We start from the raw sequence: 27,248 nt of genomic DNA, 5'->3' as shown, positions 1-27,248 counted from the left end.
GCCGTTAATGATAAATGGAAAACAAGATCAGAAACTTAAAAACTTAATTTTTGATCACTTTGATCCTGAGTCTGTATAATAAATATTATGAAATCATTTATTATTAAATTAAATTTAATCTGACTCAGGTAGATTAAATTATATAAAGAAATATTTTGAGATTCAGTATAATTGCTTTGGATAAGAGATTACTTTCGCTTGCTCTTCAAGCCCATGTTTTCCCTTGAACACATATCTCACTTGTCTGTTTCCTTGCTTGCCCATTTCCATGCTGGAGAAGCCAGTGTTCTCTTGAACACGGAAATTGAATACATTTCCCCTCTTCCTCTCCTCTCACATCTTTCTAAACAAGTTTTGCTCAGTTAAAAACTACCTTGCTTCACTTTATAAAAAAAAAAATATATATATATAACTTGCTAATTATCTTTTACCAATTTTCAGTCTAAGAAAATAATGTTGCATAGAATAAAATTTTAGTGTGCATCATTTTTATTTGCTTAAAAATGGACTTATTTCACATTATTTAATAAAATTAAATTTCACCTTCATTTTAAAGTGTAGCTGTACCACTAAAGGAATTATTTGACAAATAAGGAAAAGACATACTCTATAGCCAATTCTAGTTTTTTGTTGAAGAAAGATTGTAAAAAGTATGCTTATGGTCACGAAAACACTGATGTTCTTAAATTTTATCCCTTGAAGTAGTTCTTAACCAAGTATATTGACTGATCCTGTGTAACTAGGCTGTTGTGAGGCTCATGTATAAATATTTAAAGTGTGTATGTGTATGTATTTTAAAGGCAACGTGGATGAGGAACCCACTTCAGTTACTGGTCGTAAGGACTCACTCAGTATAAATCTTGAGTTCGTAAAAGTGAGTTTGTCTCGGATAAGGCGTTCAGGCGGTGCCTCCTTTTTCGAAAGTCAGTCTGTAAGCAAGTCTTCAAGCAAAATGGACACCACACTAATAAATATATCTGGTATTTAATTTCCTTTTTCTGTTAAAATGTTTCCCAGAATTAAGGCAGGACTGATGGGCTTGTGTAGACACAGGTTCAGGCTAAAAACAGAATCTTAGTCGTGGAAGACATAGGCAAACAAGTCCCACAGATTGGTGGGCAGGGGGCAACTAGCACTCAGCCAAGAACTGGGAGGTGGCATTGAATCTTGTCCGTCTCACAAGTCTGATGAATGGTAGTTTTTGTCACACGGCTAGTTGGTTTGCATCCCGTCTCATCCTGATGGCCCATTCACTACATCTGAGACACTTCATTAAAACCTCTGAGAACTGCAAGGAAAGGTGGGAACAGGATCCCAAAGAGTCCTCTCTCACATCAAAATGGAAATGTGACCAATAGTAACAGGATATGCTATTTTTATAATGTGTGAGAGGGAAACTATTACTAATAGAGCAAACTACATGTTTTTATATTTCATGAATTATAATTCAGTTGTGTGATGTTATGTGACATCACATATTAAAACATTAAGGAGTTTGGAAATCAGGTAAATTATGCATGAATTTAAGAACAGACTGCTTCTAATACATCTTATGTATGTATCAGCTGTTTGTGACATAGGATCTGCCTCTTTTAAATATGATATGCGCCGACTCAGTGAAATTCTGGCCTTTCCAAGAGCCTGGTACAGGAGGAGTATAGCGAGACGCCTTTTTCTTGGAGACCAAACTATAAATTTGCCAAGTAAGCTTATTGTATAGTTATAATTACACTGTTGCTTTCTAGTTTATAATAGTAACAGCATTTGATAACAAACTTAGTCCTGTTTTTAAGTTGTACCATGCAAACACATCAGGTGCATGTTTTCCTATGCTGACATAAGCAGTAGCACTGAGTATGTCATTACAGAGCCAAATAGGCAAAAGCCTTTACTTGGACATTGTTTAATTTTTATTTTTTGATGATTCTGTCATCTTGTGAAATATGGAAATGGCCATCCAAGTTAATCATATTTGGGATATGCTACCATCTTGCTTGGCCTTTTTCTCCTGATTTAGAGGTTGCTGTAGAGTGGTGTAATGTATATGTGCATCAGAAAATAGTAGAAACTGGGTTTGGGTCTGTATTCACTGATCTGTAAATTGGGAATAAAATGCTGTTCTCCTGGAGTTTCTTCAAAGAATCAGACAGTCTGCTCTGTGTTCTGAAAATAAAGTTGTCTAATAGGAATTAGAGAGTCCATAATGTGAAGAAATAATAGGATTTGTTAGTTTTTATAATGGTGATAAGTTTGGTTAATTTTGTTTTCATTCCTATTATTAGCTTCTGGCCCAGGGACACCTGATTCCATTGAAGGGGTTAGCCAGCACCTGTCCCCTGAATCATCCAGAAAAGCATATTGCAGAACCTGGGAGCAGCCCAGCCAGTCGGCCTCCTTCACCCACATGCCTCAGTCTCCTAATGTGTTCAGTGAGCACATGACAGGGAGCACCATGTCACCAGGCACAGCAGCACAGAGCCTGAGATCTCCAGCTTCTGTAAGATCCCGGAGTGTGTCTGATTCTTCAGTTCCCCGAAGAGGTAACACCACTTGCTGTCAGTGAGACAACTCTCCAATGCCATCAAGACAAAATGTTCCTTATTAACTCCCAGATTTCACATAAATGCAAGGTTATAGTCTCTTACCGATATTTATGGAAATAAAGGGAGGATACGACTCCAAACCAAATCAACTTAAAGCTGCTACCAGAAGAGACAAGTAGATTGCTGGGATAGAAAAATTTTGCTCCTTGGGTTAGGGATTATCGAAAAGAGCAAACCCCAATGTGTAGGAGACACTGGATAGTTATTTCGCTCCCTAATGAGTCTGAAGATACAAGAATGATATAGTTTGCCAAAGAAAAGACCCTGAGCACGATGAGCCAATACAGAGCGTGAAAGAACAGCCTCTGTTTATGAGGACAGTCCCAGGTGATGCTTTCCAGCACTACTCTAGGAAGGTGAAGTTTGTGCAAAGTAGGCTTAATACATTTGAGTATGTCGATCATTTAGAGGCAGTGTGACAACTATTAAAACAACAGGCTTTCCAGATTCTGGCTATTGTAAATAGTGTTGCAATAAACATACAAGTGCTGATGTCATTTCTACTGTACTTCTTTTGCATCTCCGGAATATATTCCCAGAAGTAGTATTGCTGGGTAAAGTGGGAGCTCTGTTCCTAGTTTTTTGAGAAACATCCATATTGTTTTCCAAAACAACAACAGGCTTTAACACAAGAAAATGTTGTTATTGTATATGTTTGGCTTTTCATGATAAGAGTGGAATGCTGTGTAACATGCATTTGATTTTTTCATTTTAGATTCACTATCAAAAACATCAACTCCTTTTAACAAATCAAACAAAGCAGCAAGCCAGCAAGGAACGCCATGGGAAACACTCGTCGTGTTTGCTATCAACTTGAAGCAATTAAATGTTCAAATGAACATGAGCAATGTAATGGGAAATACAACGTAAGTAATTCAGATACCAAAAAAAAAACCCAAGAACTCCATTACTTTATTTTATAGAAAGCAAAAACTTTTAGTGTTGAATTTTTTTGCCAAATATATACCTGTTTTTATAAGAGCTTTGTTAAGCTTTTACAAAACACTCTCCCATCTGAATTCTGGACAGAGCGCCTGTATTTACTTAACATTCCTTCTTTTTCAGCTGGACAACAAGTGGTCTGAAGAGTCAGGGCCGTCTCTCAGTTGGAAGTAATCGGGATCGAGAGATAAGCATGTCTGTGGGTCTGGGACGATCACAGTTGGACTCTAAAGGAGGTGTTGTTGGAGGGACCATAGATGTCAATGCTTTAGAGATGGTTGGTATGTTGAAACTTTACAGCCGAAAAATGTGCTGAAAAAAATTTTTGAAAACTGTTGGTTCTTTTCCATTAGACTTTTCTGTTGTTTTTTGGTTTTTGTTTTTTAATTTTATTGAATCACCATGAGATAGTTACAAGCTTTCGTGTGTGGGTTACAATCGGCGTGGATGTGGGGGAAAAGGGACGCTCTTTCACTGCTGGTGGGAATGCTGAATAGTCCAACCTTTCTGGATAACAATATGGACAGTCCTTCAAAAACTAGAAATTGAGCTTCCATATGACCCTACAATACCACTTCTGGGAATATATCCCATCCAGAGGCTGCAAAAAAGCACAGTGGAAATGACATCTGTACCTATATGTTCATTGCAGCACTGTTCACAGTAGCCAAAATCTGGAAACAACCTAAGTGCCCTAGAACAGATGACCCATTAGACTTTTCACTGAAAATTACTGTTTCTGTTTTCTAGCTCACATTTCTGAACATCCAAATCAGCAACCCAGTCACAAAATTCAAATCACCATGGGTTCCACTGAAGCTCGTGTTGATTATATGGGTTCTAGCATCCTCATGGGGATCTTCAGCAATGCTGACCTTAAGCTTCAGGATGAATGGAAAGTAAATCTGTACAATACTCTGGATTCAAGCATGACTGATAAAAGGTATTCACATTTCGTCTGATTCCATTGAGAAATCAGTTTATTCTGAGTGAATGAACAAAATTGGGTTGGAAAAAAATTCTTTTTGTTTTTTTAAAATCTGATAAGATGTATAAGAATTTTGTTTTATGTCCTAGTGAAATTTTCGTCCATGGAGATTTGAAGTGGGATATTTTCCAAGTGATGATCTCAAGATCAACCACACCAGATTTGATAAAAATAGGAATGAAGCTCCAGGAGTTTTTCACACAGCAGTTTGATACCAGCAAACGAGCTTTGTCTACTTGGGGACCAGTTCCTTACCTTCCACCTAAGACAGTGACCAACAACCTAGAGAGAAGTTCACAGGAACAATGTAAGAATCAACATGACACTTCATAGATGCTTCACCTTTTCACTAAATAGGGGTTAGTCTATTAAAAATTGTTTCTTGAACTTGAGGATATATTGTGGCACTAGAGCACATGTCCTCCATATGCAGAGCTCTAGGTTCAATCCCCAGCACCAAGGAAAATAATTTTATATTCCATACTTACCAAGTAGAATCCACATGCTCTTCATTCTATTCATTCAGCAAAGTATCTCCTACCTGCCACAGCAATCAGACAACCTAATTTTGGAAGGCAGTATCATCTCCTCTCCCTTTCAAAACTCATCTTTAGCCATACTCCATGCTTTTGAATGCCAGTTATGACAATACCATGTACTGGTTTAGAGCACAGTTTCTGAGGTTAGAACAGCTGAATCTGGACTCAATTCACCGTGTCACATTTGGCATCAGCCATGTTCTTTTTCTTCTTTCTGGTTTTGGGGCCACAACCAACAGTGCTAAGAGGATACTCCCTAGTTGGTAATTGGGGGTGACTCTTATGGGCTCTTGGGGACCATGTGTTGCCAGAGACTGAACCTGGGCCTCTTGCATGCACAGCATGAGCTCCAGCCATCTCTTTGGCCCCATCAACTATGTTCTTAAGCATGGGCTAAGAGGTCCCTTAGTGGACCATGGTCCTACCCTCATGAAACTTCTAACAGGTAGATGGACCGCCAGTCACTTTACAAACTAGGTATATAAGATAGTTTCAGGTAGAGAGAAGTACTGAGAACATTACTATGACCACTTTAGAAAGGTGGTCAGGAAAGAGGATTTGGATGGCTACTAAATTGTGAAAAACAATTCTGTACTGAAAGCTGGACCTGCATTCACAGGCCAGCCAGAGGTAAGATTTTTATGGTAGAGGGTAGTCAGTGGCACGTTCTGAAGAAATCTGATATTTTGCTTTTTTTTCTTCTTTTTGGATCACACTCAGTGATGTACAGGGGTTACTCCTAGTGGTCTCAGGGAACTGTATGGGATGCTGGGAATAGAACCCGGGTCAGCCACATGCAAGGCAAATGCCCTACCCCACTGTGCTATCGCTCCTGCCCCTGATATTTTGCTTTCTTAAAATATTTTTTTTTAATTTTTATTTGGGGGAGGGGCAGGACACATCCATTGGTACTCAGGAGTCACTCCTGGTAAGCCTGGGGAACATAGGGGATGATGGGGAGCAAACCCAGGTCATCCATGTGCAAAGCAAACACCCTACCCACTGCACTTTTGCTCCAATCCCCAAAAATATTTCTTTCCAAAACATAACTGCCTATGTGCAGAATCAACAACAGATGATTAATAATGATTAATAATATAAGTCAGGAAGCCATTACAATAATTAAAGTTACATTTGGTTGTAAGTAGGCCACTGCAGGAGTCCAGGTGACATTAACTAGAATGCTGAAAGGTAAAAATGGTAAGTAGTAGTCAAAATACGATCTTTTTTTAGTAACATATCAGTACATGTACATTGAGAACAAAATCTAGAAATACACTTCCCCGGAAAAAAAAATACAATTTGTCCCAGAAAAAATCACAGTGAGCACTTAGAAGCATGTACTTTATTACCTTTCTGTCCCTGATATTTCATTCCCTGTTTTTTCATTGGCTTTCCTAGTCAACAGTGGAAACTTTACACCTTGCTAATCTTTTGTCCTATTGCTTTTTCACCACATTCCACAACTGACATCAAAGTGTCCGAACCAGTAGACAAAATCTAAGACAACAGTTCAGTTTAGCTGTGCTACTCATCAGTTTTGTCTTCAGCCAGTTCTCCAGAAAAATGTCCTACCTTCTTTTACTTTTTTATAAGTTGTTCTTCCTTATGGTTTTGTTTTTTGGGTTTTTTTTTTAATCTTCTGATTTCCTTAAAATTGAGGGATGTTCTTTAAAAGGTCTGGTCCAAAGTCTTCAGAAACGTCCTTGTGATGGAAGATAAAGAGATATATGTAATATTTTAGAGCAAAGGAAACTAAAGAGACATGCCATATAATACAGCATAATCTGTGGTTGTATCCATGAAGTGGTATGGGAAAAATGAAACACAGTGTGTATCACTTTTTTTCCTGGTCACAGCTTCTCAAAATGCAGTCTGATTCAAATTCCCAGATAGTGCCGCTGCTAGTCTGAGCTCTTTTTATTATATACTGTTCTGTTGTTGTTAGGAGTTACTCTCAGAGCACTTTTTGTACTTTTTGAAGAGACTATATGAAAACCCTAGTGTGCAGAGGTAGTGGGATAATTGTAAAAAGTTCATGCCCCCACTTTCTTGGCTATTAATCATCAAACAAATGCTAGTTACAACTCCATCTATAGGCATCTTTTTATTTTCAGACTGTATCTTTATTGCCGCTTCAGGTTGACCAGGTATCCTTGTTTTCATCCCTTCCCTACATCCTTTCCATGTACAAGGCAGCCCTGGCGCCCCTGCCAATGGGTACATGCAGGAGGCAACAGGGTAAGTGGTCTGGTTTTCTTGCAGTGCTGGACGCAGCTCACCATCGCCACTGGCCCGGAGTGCTGAAGGTGGTATCAGGATGCCACATCTCCCTGTTTCAGATCCCACTTCCAGAGGATGGAATGCAGTTTGGAGGATCAATGAGTTTACATGGAAATCATATGACACTGGCTTGTTTCCATGGTCCAAATTTTCGGTCAAAATCCTGGGCCCTTTTTCATTTAGAAGAACCAAATATTGCTTTTTGGACCGAAGCTCAGAAGATCTGGGAAGATGGTAAAGTTACACATTCCTCTCTGTTGATCCGAGTAGCTTGCCTTTCCTATTTCTGAATTCATCTGTTACCATGTGCCTGATCTTTCAGGAGTTCCCACCTAGGAGCCAGGTTGCATAACAAAGGGCATGTGCAAGCTTCATACTAAGTCACTATTTCTATGAACAATATAGAAAAGACAGAGTAGTATTCAGCTGTTGTGAACAAGTGTGTGTTTGTTTTTCTTGACCGTGATTAACCCAGTTCTTACTCATAAGGGAAATATGGTCAATGCTCTTCATCTTCTTACTGGGGATAATTCAGTCATAACTAGAAGAAAAGTAACTTGTGATTTCTTTTTTCCCACTTGCACTCCTCTCCACCCTGTCTGCATACCTATGACTTAGCTCCATCTTAGCTTTAGGGTCACAACAGACATTTAAAAAACTTTGTTTCCTCTAGGTTCCAGTGACCATTCCACTTACATTGTACAAACTCTGGATTTTCATCTGGGTCATAACACCATGGTCACCAAACCATGTGGTGCTTTGGAAAGCCCTATGGCAACAATAACCAAGATCACAAGGCGTCGCCATGAAAACCCTCCCCATGGAGTAGCAAGTGTGAAAGAATGGTTCAACTATGTGACAGCCACAAGAAATGAAGGTGGGATTCTCATAAATGAACAGTGTTTTCGGTTCTGCTAATCTTGTAGGGTTTTCATTGCTTTAATTAGTTTCTCTTTACTACTAACAAGTACAGTAATAGACCAGGATTCACCACTTGGTATCAGACCATAATTATTTTAGGTGTAACTATAAACATTCAGAATGAAATTGGTGTAAACAAATGAAAATAATTTAACTTTAATAATACTTAACACTGGCAGAATGAGAAAGTTATTACACAGTAATTAAATGCCTCAAACTTCTATTTCATTTTATTCCAGCCATCCTGAACCTTGTGTTTGACTTGACTCCTATGAAGTCAAGTTAATGAATGTTTTCTCATTTGAGTAGATTCACCAGTCTTGTAATACCACAGCCACTGAAATTTTTTTTTGTACTAGAAACAGAAGCACCCTTCTACGAACAGTTCATCTCCACTAGCGCCCCAGGGGTCAGCAACTGTTAAAATTGTTCTGAGAATCAGGAATCAAATTAGAACATCAACAGGCACATTTCACCTATTTGCCTTTCAAATAGATTTTAAAGGAAAGGGTTATTTTTGGTTGGAGTACTCTGGAGGAGCTATTAGCATACTAAACAATTAGCACCTTGTTGCCAGCACACACCAACTGATGGATAGTACCAACTGATGGTATAATCTCTCCGATGCCACACATCGGAGAGATTATACCATCAAACTTGTTCTTTAAATTGGTTTGATAAATAGGAAAAATTGTCATATAGTTTAAAATTTACTTGATAATTTCAAAAATATATTTCATATTTATTGAAAGTAGTATTTAATGAAGTCCCCAGATGCAAGAACACAGCAACAACACTGACTCCAAGATGTTAAACTATCTGCGTGCCCAGAAGAAAAAAATAAAAATATATACAGTAGCACATTGGGGAAATCAAGATTTCTACATGATTATAATCACAAACTCATTAAATGAAATATTTAATCTGTTGAAGATTTTAAGTTTAATCAAACTCAGATTCAGACATGAATTCAGGTTCATCATTCTAAAACCTGAGAAACAGTGACAAAATAGCTAAATATCTGGCTCCATGTATAAATATTGACTAATTCCTGGTTTTTAAAGTAAGTTACTGGTGCCAGTTTGGTTTTGGTTTTGGAGGGCATGTGGTGTTCAGAGGTTACTCCTAGCTCTGCACTCAGGAATTACTCCTGGCAGGCTCAGGGTACCATATGAGGCACTGGGGATGAAACCCACGTCAGTCATATTGCAAGGTGAACCACCCTATCTGCTGTAATGTCATTAGGGCCCGCCTGCTGCCTGTTCTTTATTTGTTTCTTTATCATTATGCACCTAGAGCTAAACCTTCTTCGAAATGTCGATGCAAATAATGCTGAGAACAGCACTACTGTGAAGAACTCCAGTTTGCTGAGTGGATTTAGGGGAGGCTCTAGCTACAATCATGAAACAGAAACGATTTTTGCACTTCCAAGGATGCAGCTTGACTTTAAATCTATTCATGTTCAAGAACCACAGGAACCGTCACTCCAGGGTATGCGGGAAACTCAGTTTCTAGTTACTAAGAAAATGCTAAAGGAACTTTTTGCATGGCTTTTCCCACAACTAATTTCTGTAATACTAACATAGCTAAGGAAATTGGCTTTCTTACCAACCACAGAGCCTCTTGCCAAGCCTGTTACCTAACAGGTGTGCCTTTTTCTCTTCAGTAAGTTGAAGAGAATGAGAAAATTGCATGAGTAGAGCTTGGATAAGGAACAAATGCAAATTCCCACTGTCATGGAAATGACTCCTTTCCCTCAAACTGCATTTATGTGGCTCTCTTCATGGGAAGGGAAAGGAATGTATTTCATTGCCATTTTTACTGTAAAGAACTTCATTTGGCAGATGCTAACTTGAAGCCCAAGGTGGAATGCAGCGTGGTTACAGAGTTCACTGACCACATCTGCGTGACCATGGATGCTGAGCTCATCATGTTCCTCCATGATCTAGTGTCTGCTTATCTGAAAGAAAAAGAAAAAGGTAGGTGGTGATTCCATAGATGCAAATAGTTTTAAGCCCTAGGAAATTCCATAGAAAAAAAGAAACCCTCTGTTTAAATACTGCTAATCAAAGTAAAATAATTCCCCCACCCCTCACCCAGCAGTGCTCTGGGGATCAAACTGGGGTCAGGGACATGCATGGCACACACCTTAATCCTGTTCTAGCACTCTGATCCCCAAGTGAACAGAGAGGCTTGTTTTGATTATCTTATCTTGGTTTACTCACTGGAAATTTAAGACTTGCCCATTAAAAGCTATAGAGAGGCCCTAATATCCCTATATAATTGGTTGTGTGTCCATACAATGGAATACTCTCCAAATGTATGGTTATTATTTATAATTACATGACTACACAGTGTCAAAACAGAATCTCTTTATAAATTTTGTTGAGATAATTAGTTCAGTTATTTTCATAAACTGCCTCATGATGTTTGAGGGAAAAAGTTATTGAAGCAAGCACTAAGATAAGGCATCTGTGAAACTGCTCTCTCATTACTATTCCCCTAAATGTGTGAAATATTGTTATCTATTTAAACTTATCTATTTATTTAAACTGATGAAAATAAATAATAAATTTAAATAGATAATACATAATCTTTAGATAATATACATTATCTAGCCTTTATGTGGGCTGGAGCGAGAGCACAGCGGTAGGGCGTTCGCCTTTCATGCAGTCGACCTGTGTTCGATTCCTCTGCCCCTCTCAGAGAGCCCGGCAAGCTACTGAGAGTATCGAGCCCGCACGGCAGAGCCTGGCAAGCTTCCCGTGGCGTATTGGATATGCCAAAAACAGTAACAGTAAGTCTCACATTGAGAGACATTACTGGTGCCCACTCGAACAAATCGATGAACAACAGGATGACAGTGACAGTGAGCCTTTATGTACAGCACCAACATACCTCAGTCATGCGTAACTCTCATTTTCCTCTCTGCCTTAAAATTTATTTCTAGATCTCAAAGCTTGGCAGCTTTCTCTCAGAGATTAGGTAAAACCAATCATTTTACAGAATTAACTGTAGTAACCTACCATGAACTATATTTGTAAGAAAAATATTTTTTAATATAATTACCAGCATTTCAATGTGTTAGGGACTTGGTTTTCAGATCTACAAATGAAAGACATTTATTTTTGACTTATATATATAAAATAACCATGAAATACCCTGAAAAATTTTGGAGTCTAGTTACATTTGTTAGTGCATTTCTAGGTGATGACAATAGCATAGCCTCCATCAGCAATCACAAAAGCAGAGTCACTGCATCTCTAGGGAGTATCTTATATCATATTATTGTAATACTCCTCCCCTTGTGGGTGTAGTTTCTGGGCCAGACCCAGCTGCTCATGGATGACTCCTGCCAGTGCTCAGGGGGACATAAGCAGTGCAAGGGATGGAACTGGGGTTAGCAATAGTAAGGCAAACAAGCTCCTTATCCCCTATATTAACTCTGTTCTGCAGAGCTTTCTTTTTCATTAAGAGCATGTGAAGGCAATCTTTATCTCAGATTTGATCAATACATATATGTATATATGTATATATATATTTATATACACATACAAATATACACTTTTCATTATTGCCAGCAGAGGCCTATAATTTTGTGTATTCAAGTGTAAAGATCCCAAATTATCTCAATAGAATTGTTAAAAATTTACTTAAACTTTATATATCAGTCCCAGCACCTACTGTGAAATAGCAGTAGTTCTTACCTCAAAAGTAAACAATAATATAGAAACACCAGTACTGTTTTTTTCAAAGGAATACTGTTTTTGGGTCAAACAACCACTTGAACAATTTTTCTTTTTTATAACTATGTAATATGATTTATTTGAAAGTAAAAATTATAAATAAAATTTAAATCTTATTTTAATGATTATTATTTGGCCATATTATGAATGTGTATTTATGAATCTATACATTTATAGGTTATAATTTTCACTAGTGTGATACTTTGTAATTTAGCAGAATGTAAACCTGGTTGGCAATGTTTTGCAACAGTGAACAGTTTTTTCTTAAGTATTTTTGGTTGAATAGTCAAGAGTTTTTTTCCTATTTTTCAGGCAACTTACTTATAATGTGTAGCTTTCCATGTAAATATTATTCTTTATATGATGATAGGTAATCATAGCTGGGTATCAAAAACTTCCCACTACCCACATGACTATCTTTTTAACACATATTTTTCTTCTCTATGTAGTTTACATAACTTTCAGGTTTTTCTCTGCTGGTAGAATAATATCACTATCATTAGAATCATAACTTGATCAGTAATTTTGAAATCCTTTTCCTATTCATCAAAAATATTATCACTGCTCTCTTAAATTGTAATTTTAAATTACATTTTCCACCACTGTGACTAGTATTGTATTTATTTGTGAGTCACAGAAATAAACAAAATCAATATGAAATTAGAAAAACCAGATGCAGGTGAAATTTAACAAATCACAATATTTTGATTCCTCAGTGCAGTATGTTGTGGGTCTATTTGACAGACCTATCTTGAGTACAAAGCCAAATTTTGTTAGTCACTGGGAGGAAAGAGTACTTATGCATGAGGAGGGCAATAATGGCATGTATATATGGTTCAACATGTATTTGAGATTATAACACTTTAGGAAATGTAACTGATTTTGGCCGATTCACAAATAAAGTGATAAATGGAACCAGTTTTTCCTTCTGCATAGTAATTTAAAATAAATAAGATACACAGTTGTAGTATTAATCTATCGTTTTCATTACAGCCATTTTTCCACCTCGGATTTTATCTACTCGATCAGGACAGAAAAGCCCAATTATTATCCATGATGAAAATTCCTCTGACAGAGACAGAGAAGAAGGCATCACTTATACTACTGTGGACTGGAGAGACTTTCTGTGCAATACATGGCATCTGGAACCCACCCTGAGGTAAGCTGTAGGAATGCTCTGACAAGGCTTTGAATGACAGGCCAGAGGGATAGTACAGGGTTAAGATCAGGAATTGTACAGCTTCTATTGTTCACTGATAGTTTTTGTGACGTTAGAATAAGCTAATGGACTATTTGACATAGAGTGATTGAGATGGCCAGGGTATTTTTCAAAGAAACAGGTTATACAGATTATGCTAAAAAAGTAATAATAACTGCAGCCATTAGCTGCCACAGCTTGGGCAGGAAGCCACGCCCCTTCTGAGAGTACGTCCCCTGAGATACAGGCCATGCTCCCAGTAACCACTTGGGACACTGGCGGTGCTCAGGGTGGGCTGGCTACCTGCAGGACGGGGCAGTGCCTTTGGGGAGCAAGCAGAGAGCAAGGTCAGGAATTGTAGATCAGATGAGTGTTCTTCAACCTTTTTACACCTTCAGTCAGTTCTTCAGACTGATCCATGGACTAGCAGTTACAACTAACACAATAGTCCTATGATTACACCCTTTTTACAACTGTAGATTGGCACTAGTCAGTCTGTAATCAATGACTAGATCATTCAAAATGCACATACTGAAAATATCTTGTATTGAACCAATTATGGAGGCTTAGTAATGTTCTTGAACTTGAACACACCCTCTTCAGGATTGTTCTATGGCACTATGCCCCTTAATTATTATTTATAATTGCTTTAGATTAATTTCCTGGACTGGAAGAAAGATCGATCCAGTAGGTGTTGATTATATTCTTCAAAAACTGGGCTTTCATCATGCCAGGACTACTATTCCTAAGTGGCTTCAAAGAGGAGTCATGGACCCATTGGACAAAGTTTTGTCTGTTCTTATCAAAAAGCTTGGTACCGCACTACAGGATGAAAAGGAAAAGAGAGGAAAAGACAAAGAAGAACACTAAAAAAAAAAAAAAAACACAAGTTTCTGTGAACAAATTATGATCTTGTTGCTACATTTTATTACACTGGAGTGTTTTTTTTGTATAGTAAAATTTTAAATACAACTTAAAATTAATGTTGCGGCCATCATAGTGAAGGTCTGTAAGATAACCTGTTCTAGAGTTCCATCTGTATACAGTGAAGTATTGCCTGACAGTTTCTGTGAAAAACTAGATTGAACTATATAAGTTTGCTCAGTAAAGTTTATCACTGTATTATGTGCAATGATTTCTGCATCTTTTTGAAACTTAAGAATAACTGTGAATTTCCTTTTTTGGCCACAACATTTAGGGATAAAGTCCTGTTGATAATGTGATTATTTTCTCATTAAGTGTTCTTTTTTTTTAAAAAAAAAAAGAAAGTAGCCTTGTATAAATATCTATCTGTATATAAGTTTGAATAATTGGAATATGGTTAAATATCACTAAAATACTGTTTGTAATTACTGTAATAAAGTCTCATTAATTGGTTTCAGTCTGTAATTGAGTCTTTTAACTTACTTTTACAATAGCTTTCCATCCTATGTCAGTTATTCACTGTTTTCATAGAAGATTATTATTCCTTTTTGTTGTATTGTTTTTGTTTGGGGGCCGCACCTAGCAGTTCTGAGTACTTACTACTGGGGGACTTGAGAGACCGTCACACCCAGGTATCAGGAACCAGACCCAGGTCTGCTTCATGTAAGACATGCATTGTACAATCACTCTGACACCAAAGATTATTATTCCTTGTATAAAAAGCCCAAGAATGCATCCAAGGAAATACTTCAAAATATTTTGAACATATGAAGGCATACATATATTATCACAAAAATATCAAGACAACCGACAGAGGAATAGTCAACAGTGGAGAACTAACCCACAGGTGGTCTGTTAAGACCAAAGCCTACATCCAAACCTTCCCTCTTAGATTGCTCTCCTCCTGTCAACTTTCCCCTGTCCACGCTCATTGATAACCTAAAGAAGGCACAGAAAATGGAACTAGCCTAGAGTGAAGGAAAGGTTTCAGATACGGTGCCCTCAGCTTGGATACTTACAGCCCCTGAAGAGTCCTGAATTCATGGCTCCCTCCAAGAGTAATTTGCCCATTACCTCAGCTTCTACCCTGTGTGTGCACTAGGTCTCTAATCACCTCATCAGGTACAGAAGTGTCAGTTTACAAAGCAAAGATACCATAGTATCCTGAGTAAATATCCCAGGATTATATTCTACACTCTACAAATCTGAAGGTCTGCACAGCAAGTAAGGGGACACAACCACTCAATTCAAATCACAATAATGTATGGTATTAAAGTGAAAAAACGAATTTATCACAAACTATGGAGTAAAACAAAAGGGAAGAGGTCCAGTGTAGTGAAACTTCAGCCTGATGAAGAAAAACAAAAAGCTATGAGATTTAAAACAAGGATAGGAAAACAAAAAGGGGTTTTAAAAGTAAAATAGCCAAGCTGAAGACTACACTAGAAGACGTAACAGTCATTAAAAAACAATAAGTTGAAAAGTACAGCAGTGGAAAACTCAAAAAAAGTAGAAAAGTTAACAAACTGACATCTATAGGAACCTTATTGGAGTATATCAATTTATCAAGATGATGCAGATTTTAAGGGTACCAGAAGAGGAGGAAGGGTAGAAATCCTAAAGAAATATCTGAAAGCCTCCCTAATTTGTAAAGAAATTAAAACTTCAAACACGAGAGACTTTTAAATACTATCAATAAACTAAGCATACTCAAAGAATTAAAAATTAAACATAATACTGTTAAAAAGGGCTGGAGTGATAGCACAGCGGGTAGGGCATTAGGGCATTTGCCTTGCACATGGCTGACCCGTGCAAGGCAAATTTCTCTGCCCCTCTCAGATAGCCCTGCAAGCTACCGAGAGTATCCTGCCCACACGGCACAGCCTGGCAAGGTACCCTTGGGGTACTCAATATGGCAAAAACAGTAACAAGTCTCACAATGGAGACGTTACTGGTGCCCGCTCGAGCAACTCGATGAGCAACAGGATGACAGTGACAGTGACTGTTACAACGGAAATGAGGATGAGGGGCAAGTGGTTTAATTTCTCAACAAACTCTCATTTACATATGGCATACACAATCTGATTGGACATTCCACAAACTCATTTACATATGCAGTCTGACTGGCCATTTGCACAGGGGATATTCAACCTGACTGGTGTAATCAGCAGAAAGAACTAAGAGACAGGGATACATAACCTGTATAAATTCAGGGATACTTAGGTTAGGACTGTCGTTACTGCTGCTGCTAAAGATTACATTGAAGAATCACCATGAAGAGGCATGCCCATGTGAGCTACAAAATAAAGAGCTGTAATGCTGAAGATATCTGGTACTACTATTCGCATAGTCATTGGCAAGAACCTAAAGTTAGATTTGCTGCAACAACACTATGGGAAAGTCTCTAGGGGGAAACGTTCTACATATTGAGAGTACCCTCAGAAAGTTTTCTACAGATATCAGAAGAGAATGATATGAAATATATAAATTTTTAAAAGAAGATGATGCAACACCCGGCCACATCTACTTCAGTTCCAATTTCCAGGATGCAGAGACACACAAACGAACCTCGAACCGGAGCAACTTGCTACAGAGATAGAGATGGCCCTGGACTTTGCAGTAGGCGTTCCTGCTGGGCTGCTCCAGACAGGAGTAGGTGCTGTCCTTCTGCCTACCCACTAGGAACACCAGCGACTGTCATTTTCTAGAAGTCAGTGATAAGCTCCAGGTATGAGCGCTGGTGGTGCCAAACGCCAGCAGGCCTCCCAGGACAGGGGAAGAGTGGGTACTCCTCCTTTCCCCCGCCCCATGAGACTCTGAGATGATGCAACACCCGGCCACCATCTACTTAAGTTCCCACACGGCCAGGATCCAGAGACACACAAACGAACCTTGCACCCGAGTAACTTACTGCAATGGTCTCTTCAGACCCTAATTATTAACATTTTAGAATTCCTAGTGGCCACGCGACATTATATTGCATCCAAAACAATACAAAGCACATTGTCTAGTATTGCCTTTTCGGCAGGTATAAGTGGTAGTGGGTCTGGTCTCGAAATATCGAAGATAACTAAAGTAAAGAGAGTATTGTGCAAATTGTCTGCCACACAGGCAGGGGGAGGTGTGGAATGGGGGGAGGGGGAATTACTGGGGATGGTGTGCACTGGTGAAGGGATGGGTGTTAGATGACTGAATGATCGATAATGTGCACTGGTGAAGGGATGGGTGTTAGATGACTGAATGATCAAAACTCAAACATGAAGCTTTGTTACTGTACCTTATGGTGAGTCAATAAAAAATAAAAATTAATTTTAAAAAATTTCTAAAGGAAGATAAAAAGGATTTTCAACCCAGTACTATGCTTCCAGATCACCAATGAGAGTAGAAGGAAACCTGAGATAAAAAGCAATGTATCACTATAAGACTGGCCCTACAAGAAATACTTTAAAAATTCAAAATTAAGCTCATCTAGTAGTCAGACTTCAAAAATTATACAATACTGTGGAAGGAAGGGAGGAAGACTGGCCCGCTAACATGAATGTGAGATCCATGTAAAAGGACTTGGCATATAAACATCAGAACAATCCTAAAACTCTACAGAAGAAAAACTTTAAAACTACAGAAAAAATTCAAAAAGAATTTTATGAGAAGGAAATTACACAAAGAACGGCAACAAAACACCTAATAAACAAAAGATATGTTTAATTCATTACCTTAAATATCAATGCTCTGAATTCACCCACTAATTGGCAGTGTTGTAGAATGAAACAGACAAAATTTGGGACCAGGAAGATAGCTCTGTGGTCAGATGCACATGCTTTATATGCAGCAAGACCCGAATTCAAATCCCAGCACCACATGAGCCCTCTGGAAGCCCTTGTGGTCTCTAGCACCAAGCACCGAGCACTGAACCATTGGGCCCAGCTGCCAAGTATCACCAGGAGCGTTCCTCAGGACCCTCACCACCACCACTACCACCACTACCCCTAAAATTGAAAACTTTGATGCCTACAGGGAAAAAACCTGCACTTTCAAGATAAATTCAGGTTCAAAATAAAAAGCTGGAAAACAATTTTATAATAAAATAGTAACTTTTAAATGGAAGGCATAGCTACACTTGTACCCAAAAACAGATTTCTGGACAAAAGGGATAAGGATGGGGGCCAGAGTGAGTACAGCAGGGAGGGCATTTGTCTTGCATGCTGCTGATCTGAGTTTCATCCCTGGCACTCCATATGGTACCCTGGACCCTGAGCACAAAGCCAGGAGTAAGCCCTGATAACTGCCAGGTGTGTCTGGAGGGGAGAGGAAAGAAAAAGAGGGGAAGGGGAAGGTTCATGGGAGGGGAGGGAAGAGGAGAGGTGAGAAAGTAAACGAAGGGAAAGGGGAGAGGGGGAAGGAGAGAAGGCATCATATAAGATTAAGGGCTTAATATAGTCAGATTTAACACTTTAATTATGCACATGCCAAATGAAAGAGCATCCAAATGTGTTAAGGTATAATTAAGAGTTCCTGTAATATAATAATGAAAAATTTTAACACCCCACTTAAAACTATGGACAATCAACTAAACCAAATAAATAACATTAAATGTTAAAAGCAGTATATGCCTTCATAAAGAAACAAGGGTCCCTGAGCACTGCTGGGAGTTAGCCCTGAGCACTGCCAGGTGTGTTCCCACCAAAAGAAGAAATTAAGGGGCTGGAGCGATAGCACAGCGGGTAGGGTGTTTGCCTTGCACACAGCTGTCCTGGATTCGATTCCCAGCATCCCATATGGTCCCCTGAGCACTGCCAGGAGTAATTCCTGAGTGCAGAGCCAGGAGTAACCCCTGTGCAGTGCCGGGTGTGACCCAAAAAGAAAAAAAAAGAAATTAAACCAAACATTAGTAAAAGGAAATAAATAATAAAATATCAGATATAGTGAAAATATCAGATATAGTGAAATTGATAGGCACCTTTGAAGTTCAGTTGTTAAAGTTTGGGACTCATTATTTCCGTGTTGTTGACTCTGGTTTTGATATTTAGCTTTATCACTCCTTAACACCACTGATGTACCTGAATACCCTTGACTCCTGATCCCTGCCCCAATCCAGTTGCTTCTCACCTGTCTTTTCCCCACACTCCCCTCTACTCTTTCTTTCTTTCTCCTCCCTGTATTCTGGGGGCCAAAAGTGATATATGCCCCTTTAAACTATGTATTGTAGTAATTACTGTTATTACTGGACTGGAGTGATAGCACAGCGGGTAGGGCGTTTGCCTTGCACGCGGCCGACTCAGGTTCTATTCCTCCATCTCTCTCGGAGAGTCCAGCAAGCTACCAAGAGTATCTTGCGCACACGGTAGAGCCTGGCAAGCTACCCGTGGCATATTCAATGTGCCAAAAACAGTAACAAGTCTCACGATGGAGATATTACTGGTGCCCGCTCGAGAAAATCGATGAGCAATGAGATGACAGTGACAGTGACAGTGACCATATATAAATGATATCATCCTGGGGCCTGAGCGATAACACTGCGGTTAGGGCGTTTGCCTTGCACGCAGCCGACCCGGGTTTGATCCCCGGCACCCCATATGGTCCCCCAAGCACCACCAGGAGTAATTCCTTAGTGCAAAGCCAGGAGTAACCCCTGAGCATCGCTGGGTGTGACCCAAACAGCAAAAAAAAAAAAAAAGATATCATCCTGGGTTTATCCTTCTTCTGGCTTACTTATTTAAAATGATATTTTCCGGCCCTTTGGACCCTGCTGTGGAGCAAGCATGATGGAAGAGCCCAAGGAAGCGCCCTTGGACTCCAAACAGCCCACTGAACTAATTCCGGCATGGGACCAGAGACCCCACGGTGCGCTGAAACAGTGGGAACCGGGCATCCCCCAATTCTTTTAACCTCTCTCTCTCTCCACTCCTCCCTCCTGAGCACAGCGCAGGATTCGCGGTTTTCCTGAGCGCAAAATGGAGACGCCGAGCCTCTCTCTAGGCTTCTCCATCTTATGAGCACCATAAAAGGGTAAAAGTTTGTAGTGATGTTATTTCTGGTTGTACTTTCCCTGGACTTTATACAGAAACCCAAAACCGCGTGGCCGCTGCCGCGGCCGCGCAACCTAATGTCATCTTAGCATCAGCAATATGTAATATGTCCCTTTTTAATGGGTCGGACTTTTGTGGGAGATCCTAACAAGAATAGTAAGTCTGTTGCTGAAATATTGAAGGCAATCAAAGTGGTAGCCATCTCTCTAGACTGAAGTCCCTGAAGCTATATCCCCACGCCGGCTGAGAAGAAATTTTCTTCTTTCTCGGGAAGAAACGCGGCGTGTCGTCAACTACAGTGTGATGTCCATTAAGCAAACAGACCTGGTGGCGTGGGAATGGGATATAAGGGGAAAAATTATGTACATGGAACAGTGGGACGCTGGTGGAATCTCGAGCCGGAGCCGATACCAGCGCAAGCCCTTCGGTTCCAGAAACTGCTTGCAGACACTCTACTAGTCTATCAACTAAGCCAGAGCCCCACGCCTGCCGATGACGGGAAATAACCATCCTTTTCGGGTTTTTTTTCCCTTGTCAGGCAGCGTGGCGATTACTAAACAGGCGTGAACTCGGTGGCGCGGGGCAAGGGGGAAAAAGAAAAGTTATGTAACAAACAGCGGGACTTAATATCTCTATATTCTTAGCAGTGGAGAACTATCAAATGCCTCCTTGGCAATAGGACTGCTTTCCTTTTTTGGGGGAAACCCCAACAACGGTAGTGAGTTGTGTGTTGAAACATGGAATGTAATCGAGATAAGGCATAAACGAAGTGAAACTTATCATGTACAAGGGTGGGGACTGGGGAGGTGGGAGGGGGCGGCAGGTATACTGGGGGGGTTGGTGATGGAAGATGGGCACTGGTGAAGGGAAGGGTGTTTGAGAATTGTATAACCGACATAATCCTGAGAACTATGTAACCCTCCACATGGTGATTCAATAAAATTAAAAAAATAAATAAAATAAAATAAAATGATATTTTCCGGTTGCATGTTTCAGTAAATTGCATGATTTCATCATTCCTTACAGCTGTACTCCATTATACATCTTCATGATCTAAATTTTATATGTTGTTGGACGTCTAAGTTGATTCCAAATCTTAGTTATTGTATTGAATGCTGCTATGAACAATGGTGTGCATGTGCTCTTTTGAATGATTTCTTTTCTGTCCTGGGGATAGATACCCCAATGTGGAATTGCTGGGTCGTATGGGAGCTCAATTCTGAATTTACTGAGAATGCTCTGTGCTGTTTTCCATAGAGCTTAGACCAGACAACATTCCCACCAACAGTAACACCATACAGTCTTAAATTGCAGTTGTAGTGTAGTGTGAAGTCAAGTACATGAAGCCTGTTTTACTTTATTAGGATCACTGTAGTTATTGCTATATAAATTTTAGTATTTTAGGGTCTGTTTCTTTAAAAAAGGGTCAGTGGAATTTTGATTTTTGGGTCACACCCGGCGATGCTCAGAGGTTATTCCTGGCTCTGCACTCAGGAATTATTCCTGGCAGTGCTCGGGGGACCATATGGAATGCTGGGACTCAAACCGGAATTGGCCGTGTGCAAGGCAAACGCCCCACCCTCTGTGCTATCACTCCAGCCCCGTGGAATTGATTGGGATTGCATGGACTCTGTTGTTGATAGAATGGACATTTTGACACTGTCCCACTTATGGCCATGGGATCTTTCCATCTCTGTTTTGTTTCATATCTGTTAACAGCATCTTGTAGTTTTACACGAGACTTTCACACCTTTGTTAAATTTATTTCTAGATATTTGGTTCTTTTTGATACAACTGTAAATTGAATTGCTTTCTTAATATTTTATAGGAATAAAATAAACTATTTTGGGGGACGGGAGAGGTGTCTCCCAAGCAGTGTTCAGGAGGCCAAGAGGTCCCTCATGGTAATTCTCAGCCAACCAGTCTCGAGATTCTATGTGAAGGCCGGAGTAGATGGTGCTATAAAGAACTCTAGAGCCAGGGATCAGCTGGACCACCCTGGTGGTGCTTGGAGGCCTCCAGGAGTGCACCCAGTCATGCTCCTGGGACCCAGTGTTACCAGGGATCAAAACAAAGTCAGCCACACACACAGCCAGGCCTTAATCTTCGTATTCTCTCTCCAGCCCCTACAACAGATTTTTGTGCACTGATTTTTGTAGCTTGCCACTTTACAATACTCATTGTCGCTAATGGCTTTTCAGTGAAATTCTTAAAAGATTTTAAAATTGTATCACCAGCAAATAATGATAGTTTTATCCTATCTGTATACCTTTTACTTCTAGTTGTCTAATTGCTTTAGCTAAGTAGAAATGTTGACCATGGAGAGCCTCATCTTAACAAAGATTTTTACCATTGAGAGTGAGAGCAGATGTGGATTTAGCTGTGTATCTGGCTTTTATTCTTCTGCAATGTGTCTTTCATCCCCAAGTTATTAAGAGTACCGTAAATGAGAGCTAGATTTAGTCAGATTTTTTATCAATATCTGTTGATATTATATGACTTTTTCCTTTCATTAATAGTATATTAATGAATAGTGTATTTGATATGCCAAAAATAGTAACAATAAATCTCATTCCCCTGACCCTGAAAGAGCCTCCAATCATTGGGAAAGACAAGGAGAGGCTGCTAAAATCTCAGGGCTGGGACGAATGGAGATGTTACTGGTGCCCGCTCGAATAAACCAATGAACAACGGAATGACAGTGATACGGTGATAGTAGTATATTGCATTGGTTTATATATTTTGAATTATCCTTGTATCATGTCTTGAATAGTTACTAGCCCATTATGTTTGCTTTCTTTTTTCGGTATGCATTGTCTAGTATGCTTTTATTTTACTGAGAATTTTTCATCTGTTAGTCAAAGGTTTTCTTTTAGTGACATTGGTCTTGGTCTGGTTTTGGTATTAGCCTAATGTACTTGGAATTTTTTTTTCCTTCATTGAATGTTTGAAGAGTGTAAGGAAAATATCTTTAAATTCTTTTATGTCAAGTGGATCAACATGGAAAGTATCATGTTGAGTGAAATGAGTCAGAAAGAAAGACAGACATAGAAAGATTGCACTCATATGTGGAATATAATGTAACTGAGAAGTACAAGGTGGCAACGATGCAACTTCTGGCAGATATCTCTCTGGACTTAGTTACTAAAATACTAAATTACAGAAACCCAAAACTGAGAGGCCGCTAAGTGTGGTCACTCGACCTCATACCTCTTCATCCTCAGCAATGGAAAACAAATTATCTAATGCTTCCTTTTCAGCAGGTCTGACTTTAGGGGAGAGACTCTCCAAACAATAATAGTGAGTTTTGTTGAAATATTGTATGCAATCAAAGTGAAAGTAAAGTGAAATTTATTAGTTACACAGGCGGGGGGGGGGGGCTTAGGGTGGGGGGGCTAGGGGCGTGGGGGGGTTGGGGGTGTGAGGGGGCGGGGTGGAGCTATACTGGGATTCTTGGTGGTGGAATATGAGCACTGGTGAAGGGATGGGTATTCGAGCATTGTATAACTGAGATTTAAACCTGAAAACTTTGTAACTTTGTAACTTTCCACAATAAAAAATTTAAAAAAAAAATTCTTTTATGTGTTGGTAAGCCATTGGTGTGGCCATCCGGCTCAGGACTTTATTTTTTCTATTTTTGGTTCAGTCTTGGTAGGTTGTATTTATCTAAAAATTCAGTGATTTCTTCTGCGTTATCAAATTTGTTGGCATACAGTTGTTTATAGTAGCCTCTTTTTAGGATCCATTTTTTTTCTCCACTGATGTGTACGATAATGTCTCCTCTTTCATTTCTGAAGATGTTTAAGTTTTCCCTATTCTTTATAAGCTTTGCTCAATTTTTCCCAAAGTGGACAATACTACCTCCCCTCTCTAGACACAGGAATCATCCAGCGGGGTGGTAAGAGCATCTGGTACAATTTGGGGGTAGGGGACATTTTGTTAACAGTCTTTTAGTGGGATGGTGAGTGATTTTTTTTTTCTAAAAGGTAGTAGCAAGTCAATTTACTCTTTGACCTAGCTGAACAATTTTTTTTTTTGTATTTTTGGCACACCCAGCAGTGCTCAGGGCTTACTCGTAACTCTGCACTCAGGCCTCAGGCAACCGTATGTGGTGCCAGGGATTGAAAACAAGTTTAGCTGGAGTTTGCCAGTTATATTTATCTTTTTTTAAAAAAATTTCTTAGATTCATTGATCTTTAATTCTTTTTTTTTATTTTCACTGTTTCTTTTTTAAAAAATTTAATATTTTATTTAAAAATTTTTTTTTTGCTTTTTGGGTCACACCTGGCTATGCACAGGGATTACTCCTGGCTCTACACTCAGGAATTACTCCTGGCGGTGCTCAGGGGACCATATGGGATGCTGGGAATCAAACCCAGGTCGGCCGCGTGCAAGGCAAACGCCCTACCCGCTGTGCTATTGCTCCAGCCCCTAAAATTTTTTTCTTATTTTAATTGTTTATTTATTTTTTAATTGAATCACCATGAAAAAAGTTGCAAAGCTTTTAGGTTTAAGTCTCAGTCATACAATGACCAAACCCCCATCCCTTCACCAGTGCACATGTTCCACCACCAAGAACCCCAGTATACCTCCCTCCCACCCCCAGCCCACCTGTGTGGCTAATGATCTACACTTTACTCTCTTTATACTTTGATTACATTCAATATTACAACAGAAAACTTAATATTATTATTTTGAATTTTCCCCCAACAATCAAACCTGCTGAAAAGGCATCACTTGATAATTTGTTTTACATTGCTGAGAACGAAGAGCATATGAGGTCTTGGTTTTGGATTTCTGGTATTTTAGTAATTAAGTCCAGAGAAATTTCTGCCAGAAGTTGCATCACTGCAAGCTCATACCTCCAGCTATTGGGCTCTATAAGATGGCGGTCGCCACCACCGCTGCCATCACTGTGGAAAGGAAAAGCCGAGAGAGAAAAACCTTTCCCCTCCCTGGGCGGCATGGGGTCACAGCCCAGTTCACAGTCTAGAGGCATTTCTGTAAGAAGCCGCTGGGTGCCGAAATGAGTTAGTAGGCCTCCGGGATCGTGGTCTTTTAGGAGCAGGGGAGCCATTCGTGTGTGGCCGCTCCGGGTCTCCGATTTTCACTATATCTGATATTTTATTATTTATTTCCTTTTACTAATGTTTGGTTTAATTTCTTTTTTTTTTCTTTTTGGGTCACATCCGGCACTGCACAGGGGTTACTCCTGGCTCTGCACTCAGGAATTACTCCTGGCAGTGCTCAGGGGACCATATGGGATGCTGGGAATCGAATCCAGGACAGCTGTGTGCAAGGCCTATCCACTGTGCCCTATCCACTGTGCTATCGCTCCAGCCCCATAAACTTATGAACTTTCATGTTTGCATTTCGTTTACATCCCTCCACCAGTGCCCATTCTCCTCCACCAATGTTCCCAGTATCCCTCCCACTACCCCGACCCCAACCCACACTACCCAACCCTGCCTCTGCGGCAGGGCACTCCCTTTTGTTCTCTCTCTGGTTGGATGTTGTAGTTTGCAATAGAGGTATTGAGTGGCCATCATGTTCAGTCTATAGTCTACTTTCGACACGCAGCTTTCAACCCGAGTGGGTCCTCCCAACATTCTCTACTAGGTGTTCCCTTCTCTATCTCAGCTGCCTTTTCCCCCAGCATGTGAGGCCAGTTTCCAAGCTGTGGGGCAGACCTCCCGGTTCTTATCTCTACTACTCTTGGGTGTTAGTCTCCCATTCTGTTATTTCATATTCCACAGATGAGTGGGATCTTTCTATGTCTGCCTCTTTCTTTCTGGCTCACTTCACTTAACATGATACTTTCCATGTTGATCCACTTATATGCAAATTTCATGACTTCATCTTTTTTAACAGCTGCACAGTATTCCATTGTGTAGACGTCCCAAAGTTTAATGACATCTGCATTTGTATGTTCATTGCAGCACTGTTTACAATAGGCAAAATCTGGAAAAAACCTGAGTGCCCAAAAACAGATGACTAGTTAAAAAAAAATTTTTTTAAAGGTGGCCAAGTGTTATGTATGAAACCCAATAATCAATAGTACTTTAAATCACATTGCAAAATACTTTAAAAAGGCCTCTCATAAAAGCAAGGTGAAAAGTAAATGGAGAGTAAGTAAATTGGTGCAGGAAGTGGACATTGGAGAAGAGATCAGTGTTGAAACATTGTATGCCTCAAACCCAATCATGAATATTTAATTTCACAATAACTAAAAAAATTAATTAAGAAAAGATTAATATATATTTTTACCTGAAAACTTTGTAACTTTCCACATGGTGATATAATAAAAATTTAAAAAAAAAGAAAAGATTAATATATATTTTTAAGAGATGGAAGGTGGCAGAATCTCCTGCCCCCACACCAGGCTGTCTCCATGGGGGCCTCTCGGAGGGGGGTGGGTTGAGTTTCCCTCCCCGTCCCAAGCAGAGCCCCGGCAGCCGAAAACCTCCAGAACTCAGACACAGCTATGCTCAAGACCACTCTCCACACACTTGGACGAGCTTCACCCATGAAGGAACCAACAGAGGAATCCAGGTGTGTGGGACCCATGGCTGAGATCTCCAAGTCTGCTCTGAATAGGGACTGGGCCTCCTCCACCCAGATCCCCAGTTTTCCAGTAGCTTGGCAGCCACACCCACAACTGCCCCCAGTGCCGTGTAATCTCATCAACAGCTAAGATCCAGAGACTATAAAACAAAGCTCCCGGAAGAGAGCGATGCAACATTTCCTGGAGTGCATGGCCGCATTTGAGGCCGCACAACCTTTTATACTCTATCTAGCCCACTGATGTACCTAAAGCAGCACGCATGTGTTTGGTTTTAACGTACTTGCTTCTATTCTCCTATATACGGGCTTAAATGGCCCCAGAATGAAATACAACAACCTTCACATGCTTCCCTCTCTCTTATTGTGGTGGGAAGATGCTCACTGGTTGGGTGGTGTTTGAGTATTATCTGTCATGAACTACTGTGAGCTACTTTATGACAATAAAATGTATAAAAATCACAAAAAAAATTAAAAAAGATGGCAGGCTATGGAGATGGTCAGTAGGGAAGAGGAC

The 27,248-nt window shown here is 39.7% G+C and overlaps 1 protein-coding gene across 7 annotated transcripts in view; it reads left to right on the top strand.

Annotated features, from left to right (window-relative positions):
• BLTP1 (bridge-like lipid transfer protein family member 1) overlaps window positions 1-14,597 on the top strand; it is a 193,215-nt gene extending 178,618 nt beyond the window's left edge. For all 7 annotated transcript variants that reach the window (XM_055144298.1, XM_055144300.1, XM_055144302.1 and 4 more), the window contains 13 exons: window positions 801-980; window positions 1,566-1,703; window positions 2,283-2,540; window positions 3,319-3,469; window positions 3,669-3,826; window positions 4,296-4,488; window positions 4,623-4,840; window positions 7,338-7,589; window positions 8,029-8,232; window positions 9,573-9,767; window positions 10,121-10,255; window positions 13,016-13,181; window positions 13,874-14,597. In XM_055144298.1, coding sequence (XP_055000273.1) covers window positions 801-980; window positions 1,566-1,703; window positions 2,283-2,540; window positions 3,319-3,469; window positions 3,669-3,826; window positions 4,296-4,488; window positions 4,623-4,840; window positions 7,338-7,589; window positions 8,029-8,232; window positions 9,573-9,767; window positions 10,121-10,255; window positions 13,016-13,181; window positions 13,874-14,090 — 2,465 coding nt within the window. In that variant the 3' untranslated portion in view covers window positions 14,091-14,597. The remainder of the gene's footprint in view (window positions 1-800; window positions 981-1,565; window positions 1,704-2,282; window positions 2,541-3,318; window positions 3,470-3,668; window positions 3,827-4,295; window positions 4,489-4,622; window positions 4,841-7,337; window positions 7,590-8,028; window positions 8,233-9,572; window positions 9,768-10,120; window positions 10,256-13,015; window positions 13,182-13,873) is intronic.
• The last annotated feature ends 12,651 nt before the right edge of the window (window positions 14,598-27,248 follow it).

This window comes from Sorex araneus, chromosome 7 (genome assembly GCF_027595985.1).
Source record: "Sorex araneus isolate mSorAra2 chromosome 7, mSorAra2.pri, whole genome shotgun sequence".
Lineage (NCBI taxonomy): Eukaryota > Metazoa > Chordata > Mammalia > Eulipotyphla > Soricidae > Sorex > Sorex araneus.
Note: the sequence above shows the minus strand (reverse complement) of the source record. Positions and strands in the feature narration are given on the sequence as shown.